The sequence below is a fragment of the Streptopelia decaocto genome, assembly GCF_964273445.1.
Source record: "Streptopelia decaocto genome assembly, chromosome: 2".
Classification (NCBI taxonomy): Eukaryota; Metazoa; Chordata; class Aves; order Columbiformes; family Columbidae; genus Streptopelia; species Streptopelia decaocto.
This window is the reverse complement of record NC_138655.1, coordinates 100,234,462-100,259,219: the sequence shown is the minus strand read 5'-3', so window position 1 is coordinate 100,259,219 and position 24,758 is coordinate 100,234,462. Positions and strand designations below refer to the sequence as shown.

Genomic DNA, 24,758 nt, shown 5'->3' with positions numbered 1-24,758 from the left:
TCTTATGATATGGTTTATAAGGAGATCAGCCATGTTATGAATCACAGCAGCTAGCTGAACAGTAGAACAACCCTAATTTGTAAGACAGAGTCTGAATTTTTGTTTTACTGTGTGAGCCATAATCTTTGGTCTCTCTGGGATTTTGGGGAGTCATCTCGTGGAAACTTTTGCATTCACATAGTTGCTTCTAGTTGCAAATAAAGATGAAAATCTGATTCATATGCTGAAATTAATTGAAAAATACAAATGAAGGAGATTTTTTTTTAAATAATATGAGTAAAATTATAACCTAGGGTTTTAATTTTAACTTTCTTTTGCTTTTCTAAAGCATACTCTTCTATGAAAGATACCAGAAACAAACTTTGACTGCATCTTACTGTAAGAGGTGTGAATGTGTCTGTGAGTAGCTTTACGGATGATGTGCAAAAAAACCTGATGGTGCCATTTGGTACCTGCACTATGGAGGATACAATATTGATTTTTTTTTTTTTGAAGCCAGGATTTTTCCACAAGGCTTTATTATTACTTGTAAGTTGAGGATTTGTCTGTTTTCTTGAGTACATCACTTTGGATACCAAAACCTGCTGTTTTCAGTGGAAGTTTTGCTTAACAAAGATAGATTAAATGTGAAAGTTGTCCTGAAAACTTGGTATATAATGCTGTTATTTTACAAGTTAAAGTTAACTAGTGCCTTTGTGAAAAAAATGAGTTAGTGAAGGTCATGAAGTATTGTGGTTAAAAAAAAAAAATGAACCCATGTCCCAGATGTTGTAAGACCTAAACATTTTTGTATCTTGAGCTGCAAGAGTTCAGAGATGAGTCAGGTGTGGTGTTTGAGGGGACTGTCTGAAAGAGAACAGGAAGCTGACAGCACCTTTCTGTATTATGCTTTTCTTTCTTCTGGCAAATTTTATTACACAGGGAAGAAACCTACCAGTAAACAGTACAGCCCTCTTGCTCATCTCCCCAAAATCTGTTACAATCTCTTGCACATCATAGCCTCACTCCTCTGTCCCTTAAAACTCTCGATCTCATAGAACCAAAAGTCCTGCTTGTTGTTCTGATGAGATTTTTGTTTCAAGGTGTCACTTGTATTTTCCATAGGAGAAGAGTTGTAGTGTCATGAGGGAAGGATGTGGAGTTTCTTCAGCATAGTGCTGCTGCTGGGGGCCTGGGACTATTTCTCCTTTTTAGATTTGTAAACCAAAAATATACGATTAAATAAAAGTATTAATATAAAATTTTTTATTACTCATGAGATGTGGGTCTGGGTATTTTTTTTAGAGCATCTCAGAAGTTTTAACTGCAGTAATACATTTTGCAAGCATCCTTTGAAATACTGTATTTCAACATATTGTTTCCAACCAGAAAATCTTTGGCTGAAGGTGTTGTTCTGTGCTAAATTGTCTAGCTAAAGTAGTTCTGCAAGATGTTAGCAAATACTGTATAGTGATTCATAGGGTTTTGTGCAATTCTAAATATAAAGTCTTTGTGGAATTTTCTGACTTCAGAAAGGCAACAGATATAAAAAGGACTGTTTTGATAGGTACCTAATGGTATAGACTTTTAGAAGTGGACAGGAAGTACTTAATTCTCTGTTCACATTTTGTATATAGTATTAATATCTTAGTGCTTGGGAACCAGCTTATTTTAAGTCTTGTCAAGCTGTGTAGTTTCAGTGTCTCATTTATGTTGCCAGCTTGTTTAGCCTCACTGTGGGCTTTACAGGCTGCAACACCATGGAAGAGAGACTTTTTGACAAAAATACAAAACCATTGAACTGAGAGTCTGAGCCTGAGAAATTAACTCAGTAATTGTGTTCAACACGAGAGGATAGTCTATTATTAAATCAGATTGAGGTATGAGAAGTATGCTGTTGATAACTTCTGTGATATATGTGTCATAATACGCACACATGCTTTTATAACTGCATTGTCTCATTGTTTTCTGTTTTGGTAGTCAGTCACATAAAGCAAGAATGATTATGTAGAATGGTCATGGTGCAGTGAGTAAATGCAATACAGAAGGCACAAAATCACTATGGTGACGCAGTTTCTGTTCTTGAGTTTGTCACTGGTTGTCTATATAACCTTCAGTGCATTCGTTGGTACTTTCATTTCCCAACCCTCATCTCTTAAACAGACATGACCTTTCATTACTTGGTAGTTGAGCTTTATGCTAGTAGTTCCATCCAAACACCATTGTGTTACTTAAAAAAAAAAATTCTGTGCCATGGAAAATTTGGAGTAAGAATTGAGTGAAAACTTTTTTTTTTTTTTTTTCTCCTCTTTGAGTGTAGTAGTTTTAAAGGAGCTTTTTGTGATAGTAGATTTATTAGAATGCTTTATACCTGAAAGATATTACTGGCTCTGGAAGATCAGCTTACATCAGAGTTGTCATTCTCTCGTTGCATACTGTCATTGTCCCCTTCTAGAAAGGCATGTATTCATTTAAGTGAACTTGGAGACCTGACTGGTTTCTGTCTGTGTTCTTAAAATTACTGTAGTGCTTGTCTGAGTAGCGCATGGACTACTTGGACACAAAGCAAAAATATCTGTCTCCAAGAGGACAACAGTATGATTTTTTAAATTTTTTTTTCTTTGAGATTGTTTATAAGTGAAAACACTTCCTATAGGAATGAAGTCATTTAACTACTGTTGGTCATTAACATCTCATCCCACTGATGTTAAATTTCATCTACAGTGTGTTTGTTTGGTCTTTGTTCTTTTACACATAGATAAATGGAGAGTGAGGCATGGGCAAGGATATTCCATTTATTCTCCTCCTGGTATGGATCATTGCTGAAGAAGTTGAATTAGTTTTCCTGTTAGTAAAATATGGAAATTCTGCTGTTAGCCAGTTGAGTTGGAAGGCAAGAGTAGGAAGAGTGCTGAAGCATTTTTAATGTTTTTTGTTGTGTTTGGTTTGGGTTTTTGTTGTTGCTGAGGTTTTTTTGGTGTGTTTGTGTTTTTTGTGTGTGTGTGGTTTGGGGTTTTTGGTTTGTTTGTTTGCTTGTTGTGTTTTTGTGTTTTTGTTTTTGTTTTTTTTTTTAAGAGTATGTCCACTAGAGAGCAGCACAACCCTGTATTGCTAGAAGGTTTATGTATTCAGATCATTAGGCATTGTTTTCTGCTGTTAAGGGGTGGGGAGAGTAGCTTCAGATTTAGTGATCTATTTGTCCTGAGAAAACCATTCAGTTGTGTGTGACAGTAGACTGTGTCCTGGCAGGACACTAGAAGATAGTGGCATCAAACTGGAACAAAAGTATAAATTGTATCAAGTTGCACTCATTGGGAATCCTGTAACAAAGGAGAGCTGGAAACAAAATGAATGAGGAAAGTAAGACACCAAACACTTTATTTAGTGATAGAAGTATCAGTGTGTCTCTACAAATTCAGGAGATCAGAAAGATGAGTGAATGTAACAAAGTCAACCCAAATCTCATTTCTCACTTCAGGTAACTTGGCATCTGTACAGTGACTAAAAGTAAATATATCTTACTGAATATCTGTCTCTTACTGTAGGCATTCAGATGTGTATGCAGTTATGAAGAGCGAAGAATATTGTTTAAATAGAAACAAAGTAATGATGAAGCAAGATAAAGGCCTGCTTGTTAAGAAAGTTGAAAGAAGTAATGTGTGACTATTTTAAGAAACTTTTAATGGTTTTAATGGGTTAAAAAGTAATTTGTTCAACTGTAAATTACCAAAGGCACACAAACAAGAAATTGTCAGTTAAATATTCTCATAGTTAAACTCTGGCTCTCCTTTTTTTCCCCTCTGATGGGAGGGTTAGGGGTGGGAAATCTCATCTTCAAAAAGTGGTACTGTTAAGCTTTACTTTCTTTCCCATGTGCCAGTTCTAATTTTGTGTACCTTCTAAATATTTTTTCAATGATCTTCCTATTAAACAAAGAATTTTGCTGTCCCATTCATGGTGAGGTTTTTTTCTTGCCTTTTTCTGACTGGTCTATCACCTGGTGACTCTGAAACACAAGTTATCTTTCTGTAGTGAGTCCTAAGAACATTATCGTGTCTTTTCTGCAACAGTAGAGGATAATTGGCAATAATTTGTTTTGATTCAAAATCTTGGAGGAAGGAGGTGTTTTCAGAGAAAGGGGTACAACTCTGAAATCAAGACTTTGAGATTGAATGTATATTTGGGATCAGATCGCCAGTTATTTAAATAGAGAGGGATGTACATAACCAAAAAGATTATAGGCCTTGTAGTGTTTTGGATTTCTGTTTCTTTCTCTACTCAGAACATGTACCAATACTAATATTAATGTGTTTTTTTTTCTCAATACAGCATTACAGTGTTACTGCCACCTGTGTACAAAAGACAACTTTACATGTGTGACAGATGGGCTGTGTTTTACCTCAGTAACACGAACTGCAGACAAAGTCATACACAATAGTATGTGTATAGCAGAAACTGATCTAATTCCCCGAGACAGGCCGTTTATTTGTGCCCCTTCCTCCAGAGATGGTGTCATTACTGTGCCTCATTGCTGTGACAGAGACCACTGCAATAAAATAGAACTTCCAATTCCAACACCAGGTAAGGGCTTTGGCATATTTGGGGTTTTTTAATTATTATTATTATTTTTTTAAACAGAAAATTCTATAAGAGTGGAAATTTCAGTTTTGAAGTTGTAGGTGAATTTTGAAGGGCTAAAGTACACTTCAGATTACGCAAATAAAATTTCAAGATATTTGCAACCGGAAATATAGTCTTCTGGAGAAGGATGTTAGGGCCAGTTTTGAAGACTTAAATGCAAGTTAAATGGAATCGATGAGTAAGCACATAGTTGCTTTTAATACTTTTTTTGATTCTTGAAAATGTTATTGTGCAGAAGTTTTGGTAAATACAGTGAAATAATGTGAAGATCACTACAAAAGACGATAAATTTAGTTGTATAGAATGAAATATTTTTACCGTTTTCTTTTATTTTTATTGTCAGGCCCTACTCCAGGAAAACCATCTTCTAATCTAGGACCTGTGGAACTGGCTGCTGTCATTGCTGGACCTGTCTGCTTTGTCTGCATTTCACTAATGTTGCTTCTCTATCTTTGTCATAATCGTACTGTAATTCATCATCGTGTGCCAAGTGAAGAAGATCCCTCATTGGATCGTCCCTTTATAGCAGAAGGAACTACTTTAAAGGATTTAATTTATGATATGACAACTTCAGGATCTGGGTCAGGTAATGTCACACTTCAGCAGTAATTACTGTGCTTAAGGGGCTTGTAAGGCATCATTTAAAAAAAATGTCAAATCTACTTACACTTTTAATTCAGTAGCTATTTCCATGTAGATTCATTTCATATCAGTGAAGATCCAATATATAGAAGTAAAAGAAACACTGAGTTGCTGTCACTGTTCCTCATCATTCTCAGAGCACAGTCTGCAGGGAATGTCACAGTCAGCTATTGTAGATGTTTTGTTTCCTCTATTTGTAAGGCCTTTTTGTTCTGCACAGGATATCTAAATTACCATCTTCTGTGGTTTTAAGATAATTTCTGAAGTTTTTTCTTTGGTTTTAAACTGAACATTAAATTTTATCTGTAGCTATTGGTATATGAAGAATATTCTGAATTCCAAGTTAATTAGCCAGTTCTCTTCTTACAGAAGATGTGTTCTCAGTTGCAAGTAGCCATTTCTATGTGTATAGAATGGATGCAGTAGGCAGACCATGTCTGAAGAACTTCTATACCTTGATTTCATGAATTATTGTTTTAATTCTGACTTCAACAGATGTTGCTCTGGGAAGATGAGACATAGTCTCTGCTGCTGTAATCCTGCCATAGTTACTTGTAGAATTGTGGTGGTCTGTGTCACAGAAATATTATTTAATAGGGGTTGATGTGTCAGATAATTGTATAAATTAATTAATCTCTGGTTCATGTTGAACAGCGAGACATCAGATTGTGTACTGTAACCTCTTATCAGCCTTCTACTATATAAAAAGTTTTAATACTGAAAATTATTCCTACTACTTGCAAATGTATGTTCTGAAATCCATGTCCAGCCTGAATCTCTGCTCCTTTAGTTTAAAACCATTACCCCTTGTCTTATTGCAACGGGTCCTGCTGAAAAGTCTGTCCTCATCTTTCTTATAGGCTTCTTTTAAGTACCGAAAGACCACAATAAGGTCTCCCCACAGCCTTCTCTTATCCAGAATTGGAAAAAATGATAGTAACAAACCCCAACCATCTAGGTTGTATTTCTTTCCCAATGGCAGTAACTGGTAAAACTTAATAGCCTGTAGCTCTATCAAGTAAAATCAACATAACTTGGTAAACATGTTTAGAGTATAGGTCAAAATAATTAATCTTTAGTTGTATCTTCACTGGTGAGGTTGCACTGAGTCTGTAGGCAGTTATGTTTCAACTGAGAAAGCTTTTTTGTGTCCTAATAAGATTTGATTGTGATAGGGTAAGTTGCTTTCTGGTTAGAGCATTATTAGTTTATGTTTACCTCAATTTTATCTTTTGCTAACAGAGAACTAAAATAATGAAAGTGATTAGTAGTACTACCAACATAGTGGGCTAGAACTTGATAAACGCAAATTCTGGACTTCTCCACTTATGTTCTTTCTAGGGGAGATATACTGCAGTAAGAGACTTAGTAAGAGAATATGGAAGAGTCATACATTTTTTGGAATGCAGGAAGTTGTGATATATAATTGTTACACTATTAGAAGCATACAACTCTTAAAGTCTGCAGGTACAGACTTTTCCTAAAGGTGGCTGAAAACAAGTTCTAATTTAAAACAAGATAAACCTTAAAAGAGCAGGTGTTTATTTTATATATATATAGAATTAGTCATCCACAATGTGCTATCTGCTGTCACTTCAGTAAACCCTGGAAAAAAAAGCCTTTGAAGTCTTCCCCTGAATCTTTTAGTCATATTTGTTTTACTGTCTGATATACAGTTTGTCTTCTAACCTCTGTAGATAATCACAGCACTTCTGCCACTTTCTGCGTGGCTTCTTTCCCACACTTCTTTACATCAGAAGTCAGGCCTATGATAAAGTTAATTCAGACTTAGCTGTCAATTGGTCTTTCCATTTCTTATCAGGAACGTTCCTTCATTTTCCTTCTGGCCTTCTTCCCTGTGGTGCCTTTGTCTATTTACAAATTACACTTCAATTAAAAGCAACATGCTGGGGAATTACTTAGTTTTCAGAGCTTCAGGACAGTCACACTGGTCTTGACTCCCAGAGTGTTTGAGCACTGTTTACTATAGTGTTTGAACACTGTGCTGAAGTATGCCTGCAGCATTTGAATCGAATTGAAATATGTATTTTAATCCAGACTTTGGTACAGCACATTTAAATTTGAGAAGACTGTACATCTATGGAGTAAACTGGGGGTGCGGAACAGGGTCACTGAAGGGAGAAAAGTCAGAGCTGCTAAGTTAAAATAGTGCTTAAGCTTGTCAGAAACTGAACTGTGACAGGGATGTTGTTGGTGCAAGAGGTTGCAAGAGACATGATGAAGATGTACAGAACAAAGCAAATCCAGACCTAAGGAGCACAGCTAACGAAGCGTTTGATCTGGTGACCTAAAATAAATGTTCTGCTCTTAAATTCATGCTGAAGGGCCAAAAGAGCTCATAGTCAAATAAAAAAGATTGTAACAGTTTTGTATTACAGCATTGTCTGAAGAGAAGCATATAAACCAGAGAAGTGATCAAAACTTTAAAAATTAACATAGAATTCATTTTCTGCAATGCTGAATAGTAAGCTGTTGTTAATTATTCAGTCTTGAGTTCTGTTAACATTGCCCTGAAACCACTAGAAGTTTAATGAAAGGAATTGATGAAACATCTAAAATAGATATGCTGAAGCTTCTAAGAGAAGGATTTCAAAGTCTCCTGTAGCTGAGAATGATTTTCAGATCATGATACAAATCTCTGAATATCAACTACGTATTTTATAGACAGATGGGGATGCCAAGCTCTTACTTTCCAGCTCACAAATGACAGAGTAACTAAATTGGAAGGAAATAGGAAGAATTGCCAAAAACAGGGGAGATAAATTTGGTTATTATGGGTAGGTGACTTCAAGCAGGAACTTGGTATTTAGAAATCCAAAGGGTCACAAAAATCAATGTAAAGTTGAGTCAGTTTAAGTGAATGTAAAACTCCTTAAAAACTTATCTGCAGTTCATAGATGCTTGAAGGGAATGAGTTTTTTCACAGTTCTTGCGGTTGGGTTTTTTTATTACTCTTCAGAGGAAATATTATGGACAGGAACTTATGAACAAGAATAAAGAGCAGCTGCTTTTGTTGGCCACATTTAGTGCTTTAGAACTTAATTCCTTAATTCCCAAATTAATCAAATCAGATTCAAACTTATGCATTGGACAGTCATTGGTCCATACTAATCAGAATACAGTTAAGATACGGAAAAGCAAAAGAACTCTTTTGTTTAAACTCTCAGAAGGCTTGAGGATGCTTATGAAGATGATGATGGATGGATATATGAAGATGATGGAAGGCTCCAGGTATAAATTAGATGACTGTGGCTGAATACAAGTTGCTAAATGTTATGAGCTGCTTTTCAATTAAACATGGTCTTGAATTTTCTTATGCTCCTGATGAGCAAACTGACTGTCATCTTTTTTCCATGCACAGTTAAAAGAAGCTGTACACCAAGAGCTTGAAATACAGTTGCACCCAATGCGTATGTCAAAGGCTAACATTGCAGCTGTCTCCCGTGAGCTACTTTTCAGGCAGTCTGGTTTACAGTAAAACAATCGCTCAAGATCCATATTTCCTCTATAGCAAAAAGAGACTGCTCAGTTGCAACAGAACATCTGTAAGGAGTTCTTATGTATGTAAGATAAATATGGATTAGAATATTCTGGGTTTGTTCAGCAGCAGTAGTAAGGGAAAGCACAGTTGCAAAAAATACAAGCAAGCTGTATCTTATAAATATTGTAAAAAAAAAAAAAGCATAGGAGCAAGGTGATTAGATCACAGTTAACATGTACTGTGACATGCTAATGTGATGATTTGGCATTTGTAATGTTTAATGTCTGGAAGGTTTAGACCAAGTGTCTCCAACTTATTTTCACTGGGGGCCACATCAGCCTCGTGGTTGCCTTCAAAGGGCCGAACGAAATTTTAGGATTGTATAAATGTAACTACTGCTAAAATTACTGTATAAATGCCACAAATTTTAGGTGAAAGTGAGTTGGACACACCTGGTTTAGAGGTTAGCTGATAATCCTGGGACATCTTCTTTAAACAAGGAGGATTGTCTTTAAATGGTACAGCAAGTTGAGAGCGGTGCATCTGAAACTGAAAACATACAAACAGTTTTCTGAAGCAGCTGTAGGAAAAAAAATAATAGGCATGTCACCCATTTCAAGTATACAAAATCAAGTTGTATATAACATTTGTCAGTGGATTTTGCAGTAGTACATAAGTGCTAAGGAGGATGCTTTCTCTGCCCAACAAAGTCTAATTTTATATTTTCAGGTGTGAGTTTCGTTGTGTGTTTGTTCTAGTCTTGCCTTTTCTGCATTTCAAAAGTCTGTCCATAAAGAATGGAAGTTAGGCTTTTGCGGGTGAGCCTTTAGAGTTTGGGCACACAACACAATTGACCTGAGGACAGCTATTACAGCAAAAACTTTAATTTTCTCAGTAGGAATTATTGTAGCACCTGACAATTATTAAGTCACGGGTATGGTGCCTTTTTTTTTTTCCTTTCCTTTCTTCATGTAGGTATGTTGTCAGCACAGATCATGCAGAAAATTCCTGCAAGTCAGGAAGTCTTGAGGAACTCCTCTGAATGCTGTAGTGTTTTAATTTGCACTCCTCAGACTGAGACATAAGCATGACAATGCTGCTGACCACATCAGATGTTCTTCTAGTGCTGTTATTAGCAAAGAATATCCAGAGATTGGATAAAAACTAGTTGTTTGAGCTATTTGTTGGGATTTATTTTCCATAATGTAAGGAAATACAGATGTTCTTCTATCAGCTGTTGGAACAGTGATTATGGAGTAATAGATTATTTTATAAAGTGTTTAAATGAAATAATCTTGTACCAAGAGAGCTTAGTCTGAGCAGATAACCTGGCTGATGCATTCATCCTGTACTGTAGTATCACTACAGAATTCTGTGACAAGCCCTGCAGTTACAACAGAAAAGACATAAAATAAAGACTTAACAAAACAAAACCCAACAACAAACCCTACAAACAAAAACCAGACAAGCTAAACAAACAAACAATCAATCTTTGGGGGATGTTAGTGTTCTTGTTGTGTAAACTTACAGAAGCAAATTATGAGGTGCAGTGAGTTTGGAAGCATGTGGATGTTCTGAAGCTGTGAAGCCTTCATGAATGTAAGCATTTTTCTCAAGTATATCTATAGTAAAGGGCACAAGAATGGCCCGTAAAATGGGAAGATTGCATTACAGGGATGTGTTCCTGTTTTACTGTGGCTTGATAGTACTAGCAAGCTACTGGCATACTTGGGCATGAGTGTGAACATTCAGCAGTTAGTGTTGCTGATAAGCATGATTTCACTTAGAAATGGACCAAGTCATATCTAGTGATAAATCAAGTAAGTGAATCAGTAGTGAAAGTGCTCTTGAACTGCTTTGCCAGGGGAGTTATGGGCAGATTTGATTTTTTTTTTATTTTTTTTTATTTTTTTTTTTTTTTTTAGGCAGCAACAAAAACACCCCCACAAAACTCAATCCTGATCACTTCATGGTTTATTTTTTTCATTAAAATAAAACTTTATGGGTCAACAACTGCCAAAATTCTAAACTGAAAGGAAGTTTGTTTTCTGTGTAGACACAGTTTGTAGCATAATAACTTTGAATACTTTTATTGCTGGCCTATAAGGTTGAAAGCAGCATCTTCCCTACATGCTTGTTAGCAGTTCACAACAGCTGTTAAAATCTTAAGAGGGTTTATGTGCATTCTAAGAGAAATATCTTTTCAAATATGGATCTTGTATTTAGTACCTAAGTCCTTATTTTCTTAGTGCTGTTTAAGGCTAATGCTAAATCTGTTTTTTAGGTTTACCTTTACTTGTGCAAAGAACAATTGCAAGAACTATAGTACTTCAAGAAAGCATTGGTAAGGGTCGCTTTGGAGAAGTCTGGCGAGGGAAGTGGAGAGGAGAAGAAGTTGCTGTGAAGATCTTTTCCTCAAGAGAGGAACGCTCATGGTTTCGTGAAGCAGAAATTTATCAAACAGTTATGCTACGGCATGAAAACATTCTTGGATTTATAGCTGCAGACAACAAAGGTTAGTGGCACTATGAATTCATTTTACTGATTGTGTACTCAGAATAGATGGTATATGAAAGGGAAAATTAGATTGTGAGTATTCAATTAAGAACAGCAAAAAATAATTTTGTTACTAGAGCATTTCAGAGTTTGGCAGGTTTTTCATAGGTTTAACGAGGGAAAAAAGTACATTTTCCTTTCTCTGGAAAACATGCTTTGTTTACATCTAAAAAATTTGCATATTTAATGAAGTGTAATTTCTACAAGCAAGTTAAAATACTGGCTAAGTTTGGTATCAAAAAGGACATACCTTATCCTGTTGGCTTACACATCTGTGGCATACCTGTATGTGTACTTCCATAAAAAGATAAGTGTGGGACCAAAAGTGATCATGTCTAATCTTGTCCTGATATAAAGCAGGAGGCAGGGGATTCATTTCTCAGGCTGAGATACAAGAAGTTACTCATTTAGAACTCCAGTTAGAGAAAAAAAATGGAAAAAGGGAATTAATTATTTGTTCCTAGTATTAAAAAAAAACCCTGTACCTGTTTCCTGAAGCTCTCCTGATAACCCTTTAAATATCTGCTAAAACGAGCAGTTTAACAATTTTTTCCAACTTGAGTTGTTATGATTTCGGTCAGATGAAAGTTTCTTATGTTTTCCTGAAGTCCAATTTAAGACACAAAAGTTTGGCAAAATCAACAAAAGTTTTTAATTTCTTACATTAAGGGGAGCTCAAATATTATTCTGTTTCATTCAGTTATATTAATCTGTAATTCTGTGTTTCACCACAAACAGACTTTTTAATGAAGAAAGCATTAGCAGAAAATTCTGTCACCTTAGGGAGGAGTCAAGAATCCATACACATCCTGGATTCTTAAAGAGTTCTTAGTTTTGTGGGGAATTCCTAAATGGTTTTAGTGTTGTTGAAGTATACATGTAAATAGTTCTTTTTGATTACCTGTTCTTTTTAGTTACCAGTAGTTTGATGTCAAGTTTCTATATATAAATCTCTAGAGTTGGAACAGAACCCAAGAGGTTGTGCAGAACACAGGAAAGGGTTAACTTCTCCAGGAAAGGGTTAACGTTAGCTAAGTTGTCCTTAACAGTAGTTTGTGCAACTTGTTAACCTCCAAGAGCTTGCAGATCTACAGCATACCAGACAACTTCTTCCTGCAGCTTATTATGCTTCCCATTAGAAGCTGTCTTACTTTCATGCCTGAAGTTGTATTGGATATTAATAGCACCTGTGAGAGCTTGAATTTGTTCTGATGGACCTGCTAGAGTGTCTGGAGCCTGGGTGTAAAATTAGTAGATCAATCACATTAAAGACAAATTAAAATCCATCTTTGCAGAAGCCTTAGGTGCTATGTCTCACTTAAAAGCATAAATGATATATTGCATTACCTTAGCTATAACTTTTTAATACAATCTATCTATAGTATCTAACAATACTACTCTCCCATTTTGCCCCAAACCCATAAATAGTTTGTCCCAAAAATACGCTTCACTGCTGTGTGGAGGAGGTATGAGGAAGGTTTCCTAAATGAGTGAGTTCCTAAAATAATTTCCTGATTGCTGTCTCAGGTTCCAGATGCAATAGAATGAAATTCCATTTGACTTCATCATCTTTGGGTTCCTTGTAATATAATGTGATATAAAATTGTTTCGAATTTCTATTGTTAATATGCTCTACATGCAAAGAAAAAATCCTTAGTTGATAGGTCATGCCATTACTTGAGGCTTTAAGGCTTTAGGGTAAAGCTCTTCTCTTCTCTTGAGCTCTAGTTGGTAATTGATTTGCAAAAAATGGATGAGACACATTTTGAAAATGCTGCTATTCTTGTGTCTATTTTCTAACAGTGTTGCTGTCTGAGCAGATGTGGAAACTGGATTACTATTTTTAGTCCAACAGTGCAGAATTCTCAGTATAACATTCTGCATTCTCAGTGAGGAAATAGGTACACACCATTCTTTTTGTGGGTTAAGCATTCAGAAATCCTGAATATTGAAGGGGTTAATACTTAAGCTCTTGCTTGGAATACATCAGGCTCCCATTAAATGGGAGAACACAGAGGGACCATTAAGGAGGTAGTGCTTCCAGTTTAGTAGGTATGCTGTCATGGTACTCTGAGAGGAGCAAGTGTATCACAACATGGCTTTAGAGACCAATGGCTTAAAAACACCTGTTAAGTCTTTCATTGTAGATGCTGGTGCTAACTGATAAATACTTATTAGATGCCAGGTGCAAGATGAAGTATTAGTTCACAGCAATAGTAGCTGTGAAGGATTTGCCTCCATTTCTCCGTAGGGTAGACTGTTGAATGCATTCAGGAGTTACTACAGTTTAGCTGGATTGCAGTCATGAGACTTTTAAGTATCTGACTGTCTGAGACCTTGCAAAGATGACTACAGAGATATATCAGTACAAGGAACTGCTTGTGCAATCCCAATTCAGTGCTTGCTGGAAGCTTCAGTGATCTATGAAGAAGAATTAGGAGTAGGTTCTCATATATCCATCATGAATGCTGAGGACTCTTATCGCTTGACATGTAGTTTGTGGTGTAAGTGTGGACCAGTGTCATGCTGCAATTCTCCCTACTAGTAAAGGTTTTAATTAGGTGTCTCCTCTTAATGCAACTGTGTATTTTTCACAACTGCTGGGGAACATCTGGCTGGCCACTGTAGTTGTAAAATGGGAGGGGGGGGTACCTTCAAGTATAAGGGTGCATATATAGATTAGAAAGTGTTTACAAGTCAGATCAGTTAAGTCAGTGGCTTCAGCTCAGATAGTAGAGACACAGAGCTTGTGACTGGGCTACTGTCTTCATTCCTTGTTCTACACGGTTCAGATATTTCATGTGGGTTAATGGCACACTCTCCTCCTTGGCTTCCCCACAGCTGTATGGTGTTCAGAAGGCTACAGGAGCTGGTTCAATCTGTCTGCTTTCCCATCCCAAAATTTACTGGGAAATAGGTGCTGCTCTTAAGCCACCTTGGCGGCTGAGAAGCAATAAATGATTTTAACTGCAGTTGTGTTCTCTCTGGTTAGCATGTTTGTTTTCTGAATAACCCTTTACTTAGACAGGAGTACTGCCAGGTCAAGGAAATTACGTTCTGGGCCGTGTGTTGCCTTGTTTTGAACCACCTGAACAGGTGGCTTGGGTTTTGGGTGAGGTTTTTTTTTGTTTTGGTCTTTCTAACCTAGACACTTAATTGTAAAGTGTATCAGGTACTACTCATCTGTACTATTCTACTAGTAGAAGAGCAGTGGCAGTAGCCTTTATTTACAATACTAAAGGTTTCCCTGGATTAGATGTCTGTAACCCTAATTATCTGTAGTCATGTTACAAGTAATATGAAGTCTTTTACTGCACACTTTCAGATAACGTTGTGTTAAAATATGCTAGCCTCTTCATTCCTTCCTCTTAATTGAAAACTGTGCTTTTGTAGATGAAAGTGTTGTTCAGACTGACTACCTTACATGATAAGTAGATCTGCAAGAATGATGTTAGGCCATGTACTGTGGAGCAATGAGCATAATTCCGTCCTATTGAGAAAAGTAACATTTGAGCCATTTATTCTTTTTGAAGTTCTGGCTTTAGCCTGAGAAGAAGAAGTTTGACTGGAAGGTCTTGCTAATCTACACAGCTCAAGTGCTTTTTATCAATTTAATCAGATTACTATTTCAGTGTTAGAGTCAGACTGTTTCAGTAACAAAATATTAGTCCTCTTCCAGCCACAGACAAAAGTGTTTTCTCCCACATCTCTCTGAATACGTCATTTCTAAGAGTTTTCTAGTCATAGATCCCTTATGTATCTAACTTTTTCACTTCTTGTTCCCCTTTTTTTTTTCTCCTGTTACATTAGCCCTTTTTTGGCATGCAGATAATGTATCCCACTCCTTTCTTTGAAACACTTTACTACATGATACTAGTTCTGCAACTCCTTTTAAACATACAACTTGAAATCTAAGTCTGCAGTTCAAAACTCTGGTACTAAGCAATATTGTCACACCTTAATGAAGCATGTGTCAATTCCACATTTTTGTTTTGCAAGTACCAGTGTGGAAAAAGCATTTTTCACTGAAGTGGATTCAGTCAATTCTGTTTTAATTTAAACTTGACTATGTATTTGATAAAGCAGTTGTTACAAATTCATTTCTTCAAGCAGCAGCTTGTCTAAGATGGATGTCTCTCGGACATCACTCATGTTTTTGTTGTTTGTTTGTTTTTTCAAACTGTAGTCTTCTAACAACAAATCTGAAAGTTTATTTACTCAGTATTTTAAATTGTTACAAGGACAAAAGAAAAACCCTTTAGCGATTTTGATGGTCTAAAATACTTTTAGGTTTCTTACAAACAGATGTAATAACCATAATTATCTCTTAAATAGGTTTCCAAGAACATACGTACATTTTTTTCTAGTGTTTGAAATTGCTTGAGTTTCATGATGATAAATTAGTAAATTAGGTTACCTTCTCATGGAAGGCTGTAATTACTACTGGGTGTAATTACTTTTTCTTACCTGATAATGCAAATCCTGTGATTGAAGGCTTCATGGCAGATGCTGTTTACTGTGCAGCCTGAAATACTCAGGGTCAGGTTAATTACTTAGTAATAATTAACTAATGTCAACAGTAATAATTAACTAATGTCAACAGTATAGGACTTACATTAATCATAACATGTGTTCTCCTTAGATCGCTAAACAAATGTGTAGCTTGTCAAATATAGCCAGGTAAAGAAAATGTAGTAGGTGCTCTCTAATAACTAGACATTGTACTTAGTGCTGTGTTTCAGCTTGTCTGTAATTAATATTCATATAAGCTTGGATGTAACACTGTCTTTTTAAAATCTGGTTATGGGGCCACAAGTAGGACACACAATAGGAAAGAATCATGGCTCTTTTCAGAATGGATAGTTACCCCAGGTTTATATTTTCTTATTTGAAAGGAAGGTAAAAACAGACTGAATATTAAGACTTGTAGGTAGTAAATAAGATAAAACTGAGGTAGTCTGTAATCAGCAGCATATTCTGTTCATAGGTGGGCACCTGGAGTTAAGAGGGGAAAATCTTTATGCAAAGACACTATAATCTTGATTCAAAGTAATGATAATTCTTAAGGAACTTTGACATTTTTTAAAGTTTTCTTTATACACAATAGGTCTGGTAGACTACTTAAAATGTATCACTGATTTTCCTACTTATTGGTGTCTAGTTTAGACAACTGCTGAGCTACCCCATTCATAAGAAATGTAAGAAGAAATCAAATACAGGATCAAGCAAGGAGTGTGTATAGTGTTAATGCCCAGGAGAGGATTATTTCAGGCAATGTATAGTCGTAACTGGTGAAGCAGTAGAATAAAACCACATGGAGAGAATATTCTGAACTGATTAAGTTAACTTATTTTGAACTTCTACAGCACTTTAGAGCTCCTTGACTATATGTATTTGAGAGGCCTGTGAACACATACCTGTTTCTAATAGTTCTGTAAAACTGGTTCAGTGAAGCTAACACTGATGGAATGACTTTTCAGAGACCATAATTCTCTTTGGAAAAAATCACATATGCTGAGTTCTGCAGATTCAGACATGGATATGTGAAATAACAAAAGAAGCAGCAGTCCTGACTAAAAATTAATTGAAGATATTTTTTAAAAATCTTTCAGTATGGAAGTCTCTTCTGTGAGTGTATTATAAGAAGCTTCCCACTTCAGGAGCAACTTTCTAACAGTCTTTTCCAAGTATGATGGTTTGGCTTAGATAGGGTTAATTTCTACAAGTAGCTGGGGGGATGGCACAGCCAGGACAGCTGACCCAAATCTAGCCAAAGGGGTATTCATAGAATCATAGAATGTCCTGAGTTGGAAGGGGACCCACAATGATCTAGTCCATCTCCTGTCCCTGCATATGACAACCCTAAAATTCACACCATGTGTCTGAGGGCGTTGTCCAGTCTCTTCTTGAACACTGTCCAGCTTGGGGCCATGACCAACTCCTTCGGGAGCCTGTTCTAGTGCTCCACCACCCTCTGGGTGAAGAACCTTTTCCTAATGTCCAACCTAAACCTCCCTAGCACCTTTTCTTGCCATTCCCTTCAAAGTTATCATGGAGTCAGGTAGAAGATAAGTGCTCCAGGTGAGGCTGCACCAGTGCAGAGCAGACCAGGACATTCATCCCCCTCACCTGACTGGCAATGCTGTTCTTGGTGCACCTGGGACATGTTTGACCCTCTTGGCTGTCAGGGCACACTGGTGGCTTGTGTTCAACTTCCTGTCAACCAGAACTCCCAGATCCTTCTCTGTGGAGCTGCTTTCCAGCTTCTCATGCCCTGGTCTGTATGCGCAGACAGGGTTGCACTGTCCGAGGTGCAAAATCTGGCACTTGCCCTTGTTAAACTTCATGTAGTTGGTGATTGCCCCATTCTCTAATTTGTCCAGATCCCTCTACAGGGCCTCTCTGCCCTTGAGAGTGTCAACAGCTCCTCCCAATTTAGTGTCATTGGCAAACTTCATTAGTATTCCATCAGGTCCTTCACTGAAGAGCACTGCCCCTGCAGAACTCTGCTAGTGACTGGTTGCCAGCCCGACATAACCCCATTTTTTGTAACCCTTTGAACCTGGCCCGTCAGCCAGCTGCTTACCCACTGCATGGTGTGTTTATCCAGCAACATGCTGGACATCTTGTCCAGGAGGATACTGCGAGAGACAATATCAAAGGCTTTACTGAAATCCAAAAAGATCACATTGACTGGCTTCCCTGAGTCAACTAGGTAGGTAACCTTGTCATAGAAAGAAATTGTGTTAAGCAAGACTTTCCCCTCATGAACCTGTGCTGGGACTGATGACTGTTGTTCTCCAGGTGTTTTTCAATAGCTTCCATAATAATCATCTTCATAATTTTGTCAGTATTTAAGGTCACGCTCAGTTACAAAAGGGGGGCTGGCCATGTTGGCAGTCTCTTTTTCCTGCTGCCAGGCAACAGAGCAGTCCAGGATGCTCTTGGTTCTCTCTGGACTGCGTAGTTTAGTGCTATTGTGTTTTAGGTGTGAGCTTTTGTCTGGGACAGGGGAGGGAAGGTTTTGTCACAGGCTGTGGTTCAAAATTCACAAGTGGCTGCTTCAGAAAAGTTGAACGGCAATGATGGGATTATCACTTGGAGAGAGACTGTGCTGTGTATCCATCGCTTTGTATGTTCTTTTATTATTGTTGTTATTGTTTATTTGTAGCAGTTTTGGTTTTTTTTGGTGCTGTGGGTTTTTTTTTTTTGGTGCTGTGGGGTTTTTTTTTTTGGTGCTGTGGGGTTTTTTTTTGGTGCTGTGGGGTTTTTTTTGGTGTGTGGTTGGGAGGTTTTTTTGTTTGTTTTTTGGTTTCTTTGTTTAGGTTTTGTTTGTTTGGTTTTGTTTGGTTGTGTGGTTTTGTTTTTGTTTTTTTTTTTTTTACTGTTCTGTCAAACTATTCTTATCCCAACCCATGAGTTTTGCCTTTTGTTTCCTGATTCTCCTCCCCATCCCACTGGTGGCAGGGAAGAGGTGAGCAAGTGTGATTTTTAGTTGTGAGCCGGGGCTGAACTATGACAATAGGTTAGAGTACTTGACTGCTTTGTTTTGCCTGATTAAGTTAACCACTTAGTTGAGGCAATACTGTGAATGTAGCAAGGTAGAATTTTCTTTCTATTATCAGAGCTTTTTCAATGTAGCTTAGACTTTTATTTCCCTATTCTGAAGTATTTGGTGGGTTTTTAATAATCATTATTATTAATGGCATCACTGGCCTCCCTAGAAACCTCCAAGTAGAAGTGATGCTTGAAGGTTTTCCCACCACATGCTTATTTAAAGATAAGCAAAAGTACTTACATAAAGGTAGTTTCTGTCAAACTGTAGAATCGGGCATTTTGTGTCTGACTGTTCTGGGCCAAGTGTGTTCTTAGAAGGGAGGGGAAGGAACTGTAAGAACATCCTATTTGGAAATTAAAAATTTTTCAGTATGTTTATGATACGAACTAACTTCTGAGTTTACTTCTCTCCTTTCTATTTTTCATATTTACTTCTTGAGTATGCATTTTTATAATCCTTAGGGACTGCCACATAATGAGATACGTTTTTATCCTGTGCTGAGTAACCTCACTACTTCTTAGGGAATAGTGGCTGTATAATTCAGGATAGAAGTCCAACTGAAATATTTTATGGGATAACTGGTCTTTTAAACAGATGAAAGATGCTTCTACAGAAGTAGATGGCTATAAAAACAGATTTGCCACATGAGAGTTACTTCTATAACAAAACGAAATTGGAAAACCTGTTTAGTGGCAGGATTGTTCTTTTCTGGGTATATTTCTTCTACTTAGATCAAAAAAACTTTTGCCCGTGTGGCTTAAACTTCAAGGTATTTTCTGTCCACTGATTTAATAATGTGAACAGTTAGTACTTATCTGTAATTTGTATGCCTTGGAATATCTGCAAATATATTATGGCCTGTCTTATTCTTAATAGTTCAGTGAAAAATCATACAACAAACTGGATTTCCCATAATCTGTGTTCCTCATTCTCTTATGTCTTCTGGAAACCTGAGTTTTGTTGAGCAACTCAGAGGTCCCCAGAGGTGGGATTCAATTTTGCTTTTGAAGTTATGTGTCCAGTTGCTGCTTGTGAGCTTGTATCCAGGGGGGAAAAAATCTACCAGCTGCTGGTAACTGTGGAAACTGTCTCCCAGGCTGAGGCTAGAGAGGTTATGGGAAGACGGAAAGAGTTACGGGGCAAGCTTGAAAGCCATTTTTTTAACAGCTAGCCTGGACAATATTGTACTAGACCAGAATGACAGGATTAGTTTTACATTGTATATTCAGCACTTTTCCCCTCAAGCAGAAAAGTTAGTGGAAGGCAGAGCCTGGCTAATACCCTGAGTAGTTCACCTTGGAATCATAGGGATATCAGCTTTCTATGGTTTGTCTTTTAGTTTAAATAAGAGTGCTCACTAACCTGGTCACAAAATCTTGCATGGTAGTCCTAGCCCTTACAGAGGTGCTTAAATGTTACAGGAATAGAAGATGCAAAAGTCTGATTTGCAGAGGTTACTTGGAAAACATAATTTGTACTTCATAAGCATTGTATAAAAGTGGCATATGGTTTTCTTGTCTTCTGTGGGTGTATGTGTGATATTCATTACTGTTATTTTGCAGACAATGGTACATGGACTCAGCTGTGGTTGGTGTCAGACTATCATGAGCATGGATCACTCTTTGATTACCTGAACAGATATACTGTAACAGTGGAAGGAATGATAAAATTAGCTTTGTCCACTGCCAGTGGTCTTGCTCATCTTCATATGGAAATTGTTGGCACGCAAGGTAATCTTACAACTACTCATCCTCTCACATGGATAATACTAGATTTTTTTGAATGACACACATGTAGGTCTTTCTGCTATAATTCTCTTGTTAATTAAAACATTCAGCCTTTTCAGGGTGTAGTCACTTTGTACACAGCTGCTTATTTAAGTGATGAGAAGGCAGCTGAACTCAGCACAGATACCCAAGTTAATGCCTTGTAGAGTTTAGTGAATTGAAAAATGAAAAGACTTTTTGTTTTTTAATATTCCTTTTTATGGCATATCCAGGTCTTGCATTGTAACAGTCCTTCCTACAAAACACCTATTAAAAGCAACTAGGTAACGATACCTGTAGTATCTTTTAACTTTGAGACATCACTATGGGTCTGTTTCCAGAGATATTAGAAACATTTTTGGGGCAAGTAGTATGTGTGTGCAATAAGTATTTGCAGGAAGAAGGAAAGGAGCAGTAGAGTGGAGTGATATAGTAGACATTTAAGTCCCTTTTCTGGACAGCCGGACTCCTGAAACAGTGAATGGTTTCAGGAGTTAACCTTGATGTACGTAAAGCAGCAGAACTGGAAGAAATTCTGTAACTTAAGACAAAATCTGTACCAGGCTTAGAATAATAGCAATTCTCTTTTTTACAAATGATATTTCTATTTTTTTTTTCCCTTACAGGCAAACCAGCAATTGCCCACAGAGATTTGAAATCCAAAAATATATTGGTAAAAAAGAATGGAACATGCTGCATTGCAGACCTAGGATTGGCAGTTAGGCACGATTCAGCTACAGACACAATTGATATTGCCCCAAACCACAGAGTGGGCACAAAAAGGTAAAATTGTGTGATGTGTCAGGTGACTTTTATAATAAAATGCTTTGTTTTTTCTTGTCCCATATAGAAGATTTTTGTGGATACAAACACAAGCAGCAGGAACACGTAAATAATGGTGGGTAGAGTTCGTAGGCACTTCATTGCTAGCTGATAATATAGTTAGACAGTGGATGCTTAAAAGCATGTTGAATCTTGGCATCTTTTACTAGCATATGTAAAATAACAAAAGCTTGCAAAATATTGTAGGGCACAAATATATACGAAAACAATCAGGAGACTTCTTGAATGATAGTTTTAGAGACTTCACCGCTGTATCTTTATTCTTTCTACATTGTGTTGCGTGGAAATGTTCCTTGCAGCCAATCTGGATCGTAAGATGGGATATTGACAGGGAAAGTAAAATGCTGGGTTTTTTTTCAGTGTGAAGCCTGTGTGGTAGAGCATACAAGGTTCAGAGTCTTGAACGCGGGCTTTCATGGGATCATGTTTTTGAGAGAAATAAGAAAACTTAAAACAGCAGTCATCTTTGTTATCTAATGCATAAATAGAATTATCAGTGGATGAGTCACTGTACTCCCTTTCTTTTAAAGGCCTGCTTCTGAATTTGGAAATATGGATTTTCTTGTCCTCAAAAGAACTCAGAGCTGTTTATCTAAATCAACACAAGTGGAATTAAACTTATTGGCTGTAATTTATAATTACTGGACCTTCAGACAATAATAACTGGAAGCTGTTCTGAAGAGAAGATTAATTTCTGTTAGTAACGTGTGCAGCTATATAGCACACAGCAGCAATAACAGTGAACCACAGCAACAGTGTGGGCAACTTCTCATTCTTTTGATGCCTATAGGTCCAGTGGTATGTGAAATTGAATTTTCTGTGTCTGTCACGGAGAAATGTGTGGAAACCCAGAGGTTCAAGGCTGATTAACTCCAGTGTGTGTTGCCCGACACTGCTAGTGCATCAGTACCAAATTTTCTCAAATCCATGCATAAGAAAATGTTTTTTAATGTATCTCTTTAGTTATGTAGTGCAGGGGAGACAGGGCGTGATTGGGTTTATGCAATGAACTAGGATGCCCACTTAGTAGCTGTGGCTTTGTGGATGAAAAAAAGCTTTAAGGCTCAGTGAACAAAAGCTGTTAGTTAGAACGTGTACTGAAAATTTATTTTACTGACAGTTGTATCACTGACATTGCTTTGTTCTAAATCAGTGCTGTACTAATCCTTTGCCATCTTCAAAAATACCACACAAATGGTCAAATGAGATTTATTTTCTGAGCTACTATTACATTACAAAGTATTGGGCATTATTCCTTCTCAAAGTCTCCAGTAATCATTGGTAGTAAAACAGCAGACTACTTTGGAATTTGCCATTGCAAACCTAGCTGTGTGCAAGGTACATAGCACGTGTGACTTAGTATTTTCTACTATACCTACATGCAAAGAAAAATGATGTGCAAATCAGTTATTTCATTTACTTTGGTCTTTTGGGAAAGCATCCTTTCAGCTGTATCTGTAGATCCCACTTACAAGATCTCTTCTTGCATAGGTGCTACTGAATAGCTTGTTCATCTGCTTTCACAAGAGTAAAGCTGTATCAGCTTGGCTTGTTTGCTGCCGTGGGCAACAGCAGGACTAATTCTGTTTCCCACTTTAAAGACATTAATCACTTCTACCTCTCTGAAAACTGTGTCATTCTCAAAAGTCTTGGTCCCCTCTTGCTTCCTCTTGTGCATTCTTAAGTAACTCTGCACCTCTAGTTCATTTTTCATAAGAAAGTTCAAGTCTTATCTGTTCAATGACAATTCTAACTCCAATTGATTGCCACTGTTGATACATGAAAGCTCTCTGTGCAGGTTCAGGGCGATCTGCCTAAGTTTATATTTTTCTAGGAACTGTCTGTTGTAGAAATATATGGTCTAGGGAGCAAGCAAGACTCGCTCTTGGGCGAGTGATCTAGATTCTGAGTCAGACTGATGATCGCTCTCTCTGCCTGAATGAATCTTTATTTCTTTCCTGTTCAGAGGTTTAGTTTTACCAGAGGGTGTGAACTTTTTTTTTTTTTTTTTGTACCGGGGGGTATACTTTCACAGTTCAGCCTGCAGCATAAAGCAGGGAATGTGTGCTTAAAACTGAGAAGGAAAGAATCCCTCTCTCACTTCCTGAGGCAGGTTTTTTGGAGGGGGAAAAAAAACCCACAAAAACAAACAAACAAAACAATAACCACAAAACACAACACCAAACCCCAACTAATTCTACTTTTTTGTTTTGTATTTTGGGTTTTTTTGAGAGATTTTTTGGCCCAACTGTTACTTCTTATAGCTGAAATAGGCTGTGTTTAAAAGAAGTTTGGCTGCAAATCCCATGGTAACATGGGTGCTTTTCTGCAGTTGACCTAAACCCAATATGAGAAGAATTCTGTGCTTGTAGAAAACAAGCTTGGTGAAAGGAGATGTTGCACTCAACATGTTGTATATGGGTCCTGTTTTAAGTACTTGATGTTGTACAATAAATATACCCAACTAATACAGAGTTTTTTGACTAAAAGGGCTGGAGGTAAGAGGTCAGTGGGCAAAAGTTTGGCAAGGCCATGCTCAACAACATAATTTTTATACTTCTTTGTAGACTTATCCTCTCATTCTTGGAGGATACTGATCTGCAGACCTTGTTTAGAATGTCAAAATCTATGTAGAGTAGTTCTCTCCAGAACCTAAAATACTGCTTCTGACAAGCAATGCATTTCCAGTGTAGAAGCTGAGAAGGAGATGCATGTTTCTCTGCCTTTTGTCTGATAGCCATGAAACGGCTCATCTGCTAACCGCATTAGATGACCTACTTGCCTTTCACCTCTCTTGTTCCAGCAATAATCTCTCAAACTTTTTGAGCAGTCAGTCACCATTCTGAGTTATGGAAGCCAAAGACAATCTAAGTGCATTGATGGAGTACCATGGTAAGAGGTCAATTTACCAATAAATTCAATAGAAGTAACATTGGGAGCGGGGGGTATGTTCTAATGAGGGTATGAATTCAGCTTCATTGCTACGTTCAGACCTTCTATGGTCTTTCCTGTTAAAACCTTTGTCCTTAAGATGTTTTACAGAAACTGAGACAATCTCCTTTGCTGCCTGTAAAAGTGATTCTGGCTGACAGTCTGTCAACATGGTTGGAATTTTTGGTTTGTTGTTTTTCCAGCTTCAGCACTCTTCTCATCTCCATGTGATCTTAAGACAGAGCAAATATTCTTTCTTCTAGACCCAAAGCTGATCACTACTATACTGTCAAGTGCATGCAGTAGCATAAGATTATCCAATTATGCAAAATTCTTGGGA

At 37.2% G+C, this 24,758-nt stretch overlaps 1 protein-coding gene across 4 annotated transcripts in view; it reads left to right on the top strand.

The window, feature by feature from the left end:
- The window catches only part of TGFBR1 (transforming growth factor beta receptor 1), a 36,565-nt gene that overhangs the window by 2,273 nt on the left and 9,534 nt on the right, over window positions 1–24,758 (top strand). Inside the window, exons 1-7 of one of the 4 annotated variants that reach the window (XM_082044214.1) lie at window positions 3,398–3,457; window positions 3,525–3,631; window positions 4,309–4,560; window positions 4,964–5,206; window positions 11,049–11,279; window positions 20,441–20,608; window positions 21,271–21,427. In XM_082044214.1, coding sequence (XP_081900340.1) covers window positions 3,411–3,457; window positions 3,525–3,631; window positions 4,309–4,560; window positions 4,964–5,206; window positions 11,049–11,279; window positions 20,441–20,608; window positions 21,271–21,427 — 1,205 coding nt within the window. In that variant the 5' untranslated portion in view covers window positions 3,398–3,410. Of the gene's footprint in view, window positions 1–3,397; window positions 3,458–3,524; window positions 3,632–4,308; window positions 4,561–4,963; window positions 5,207–11,048; window positions 11,280–20,440; window positions 20,609–21,270; window positions 21,428–24,758 lie in introns of those variants that run through there. The other 3 variants (XM_082044211.1, XM_082044212.1, XM_082044213.1) reach the window with 3 other exon arrangements.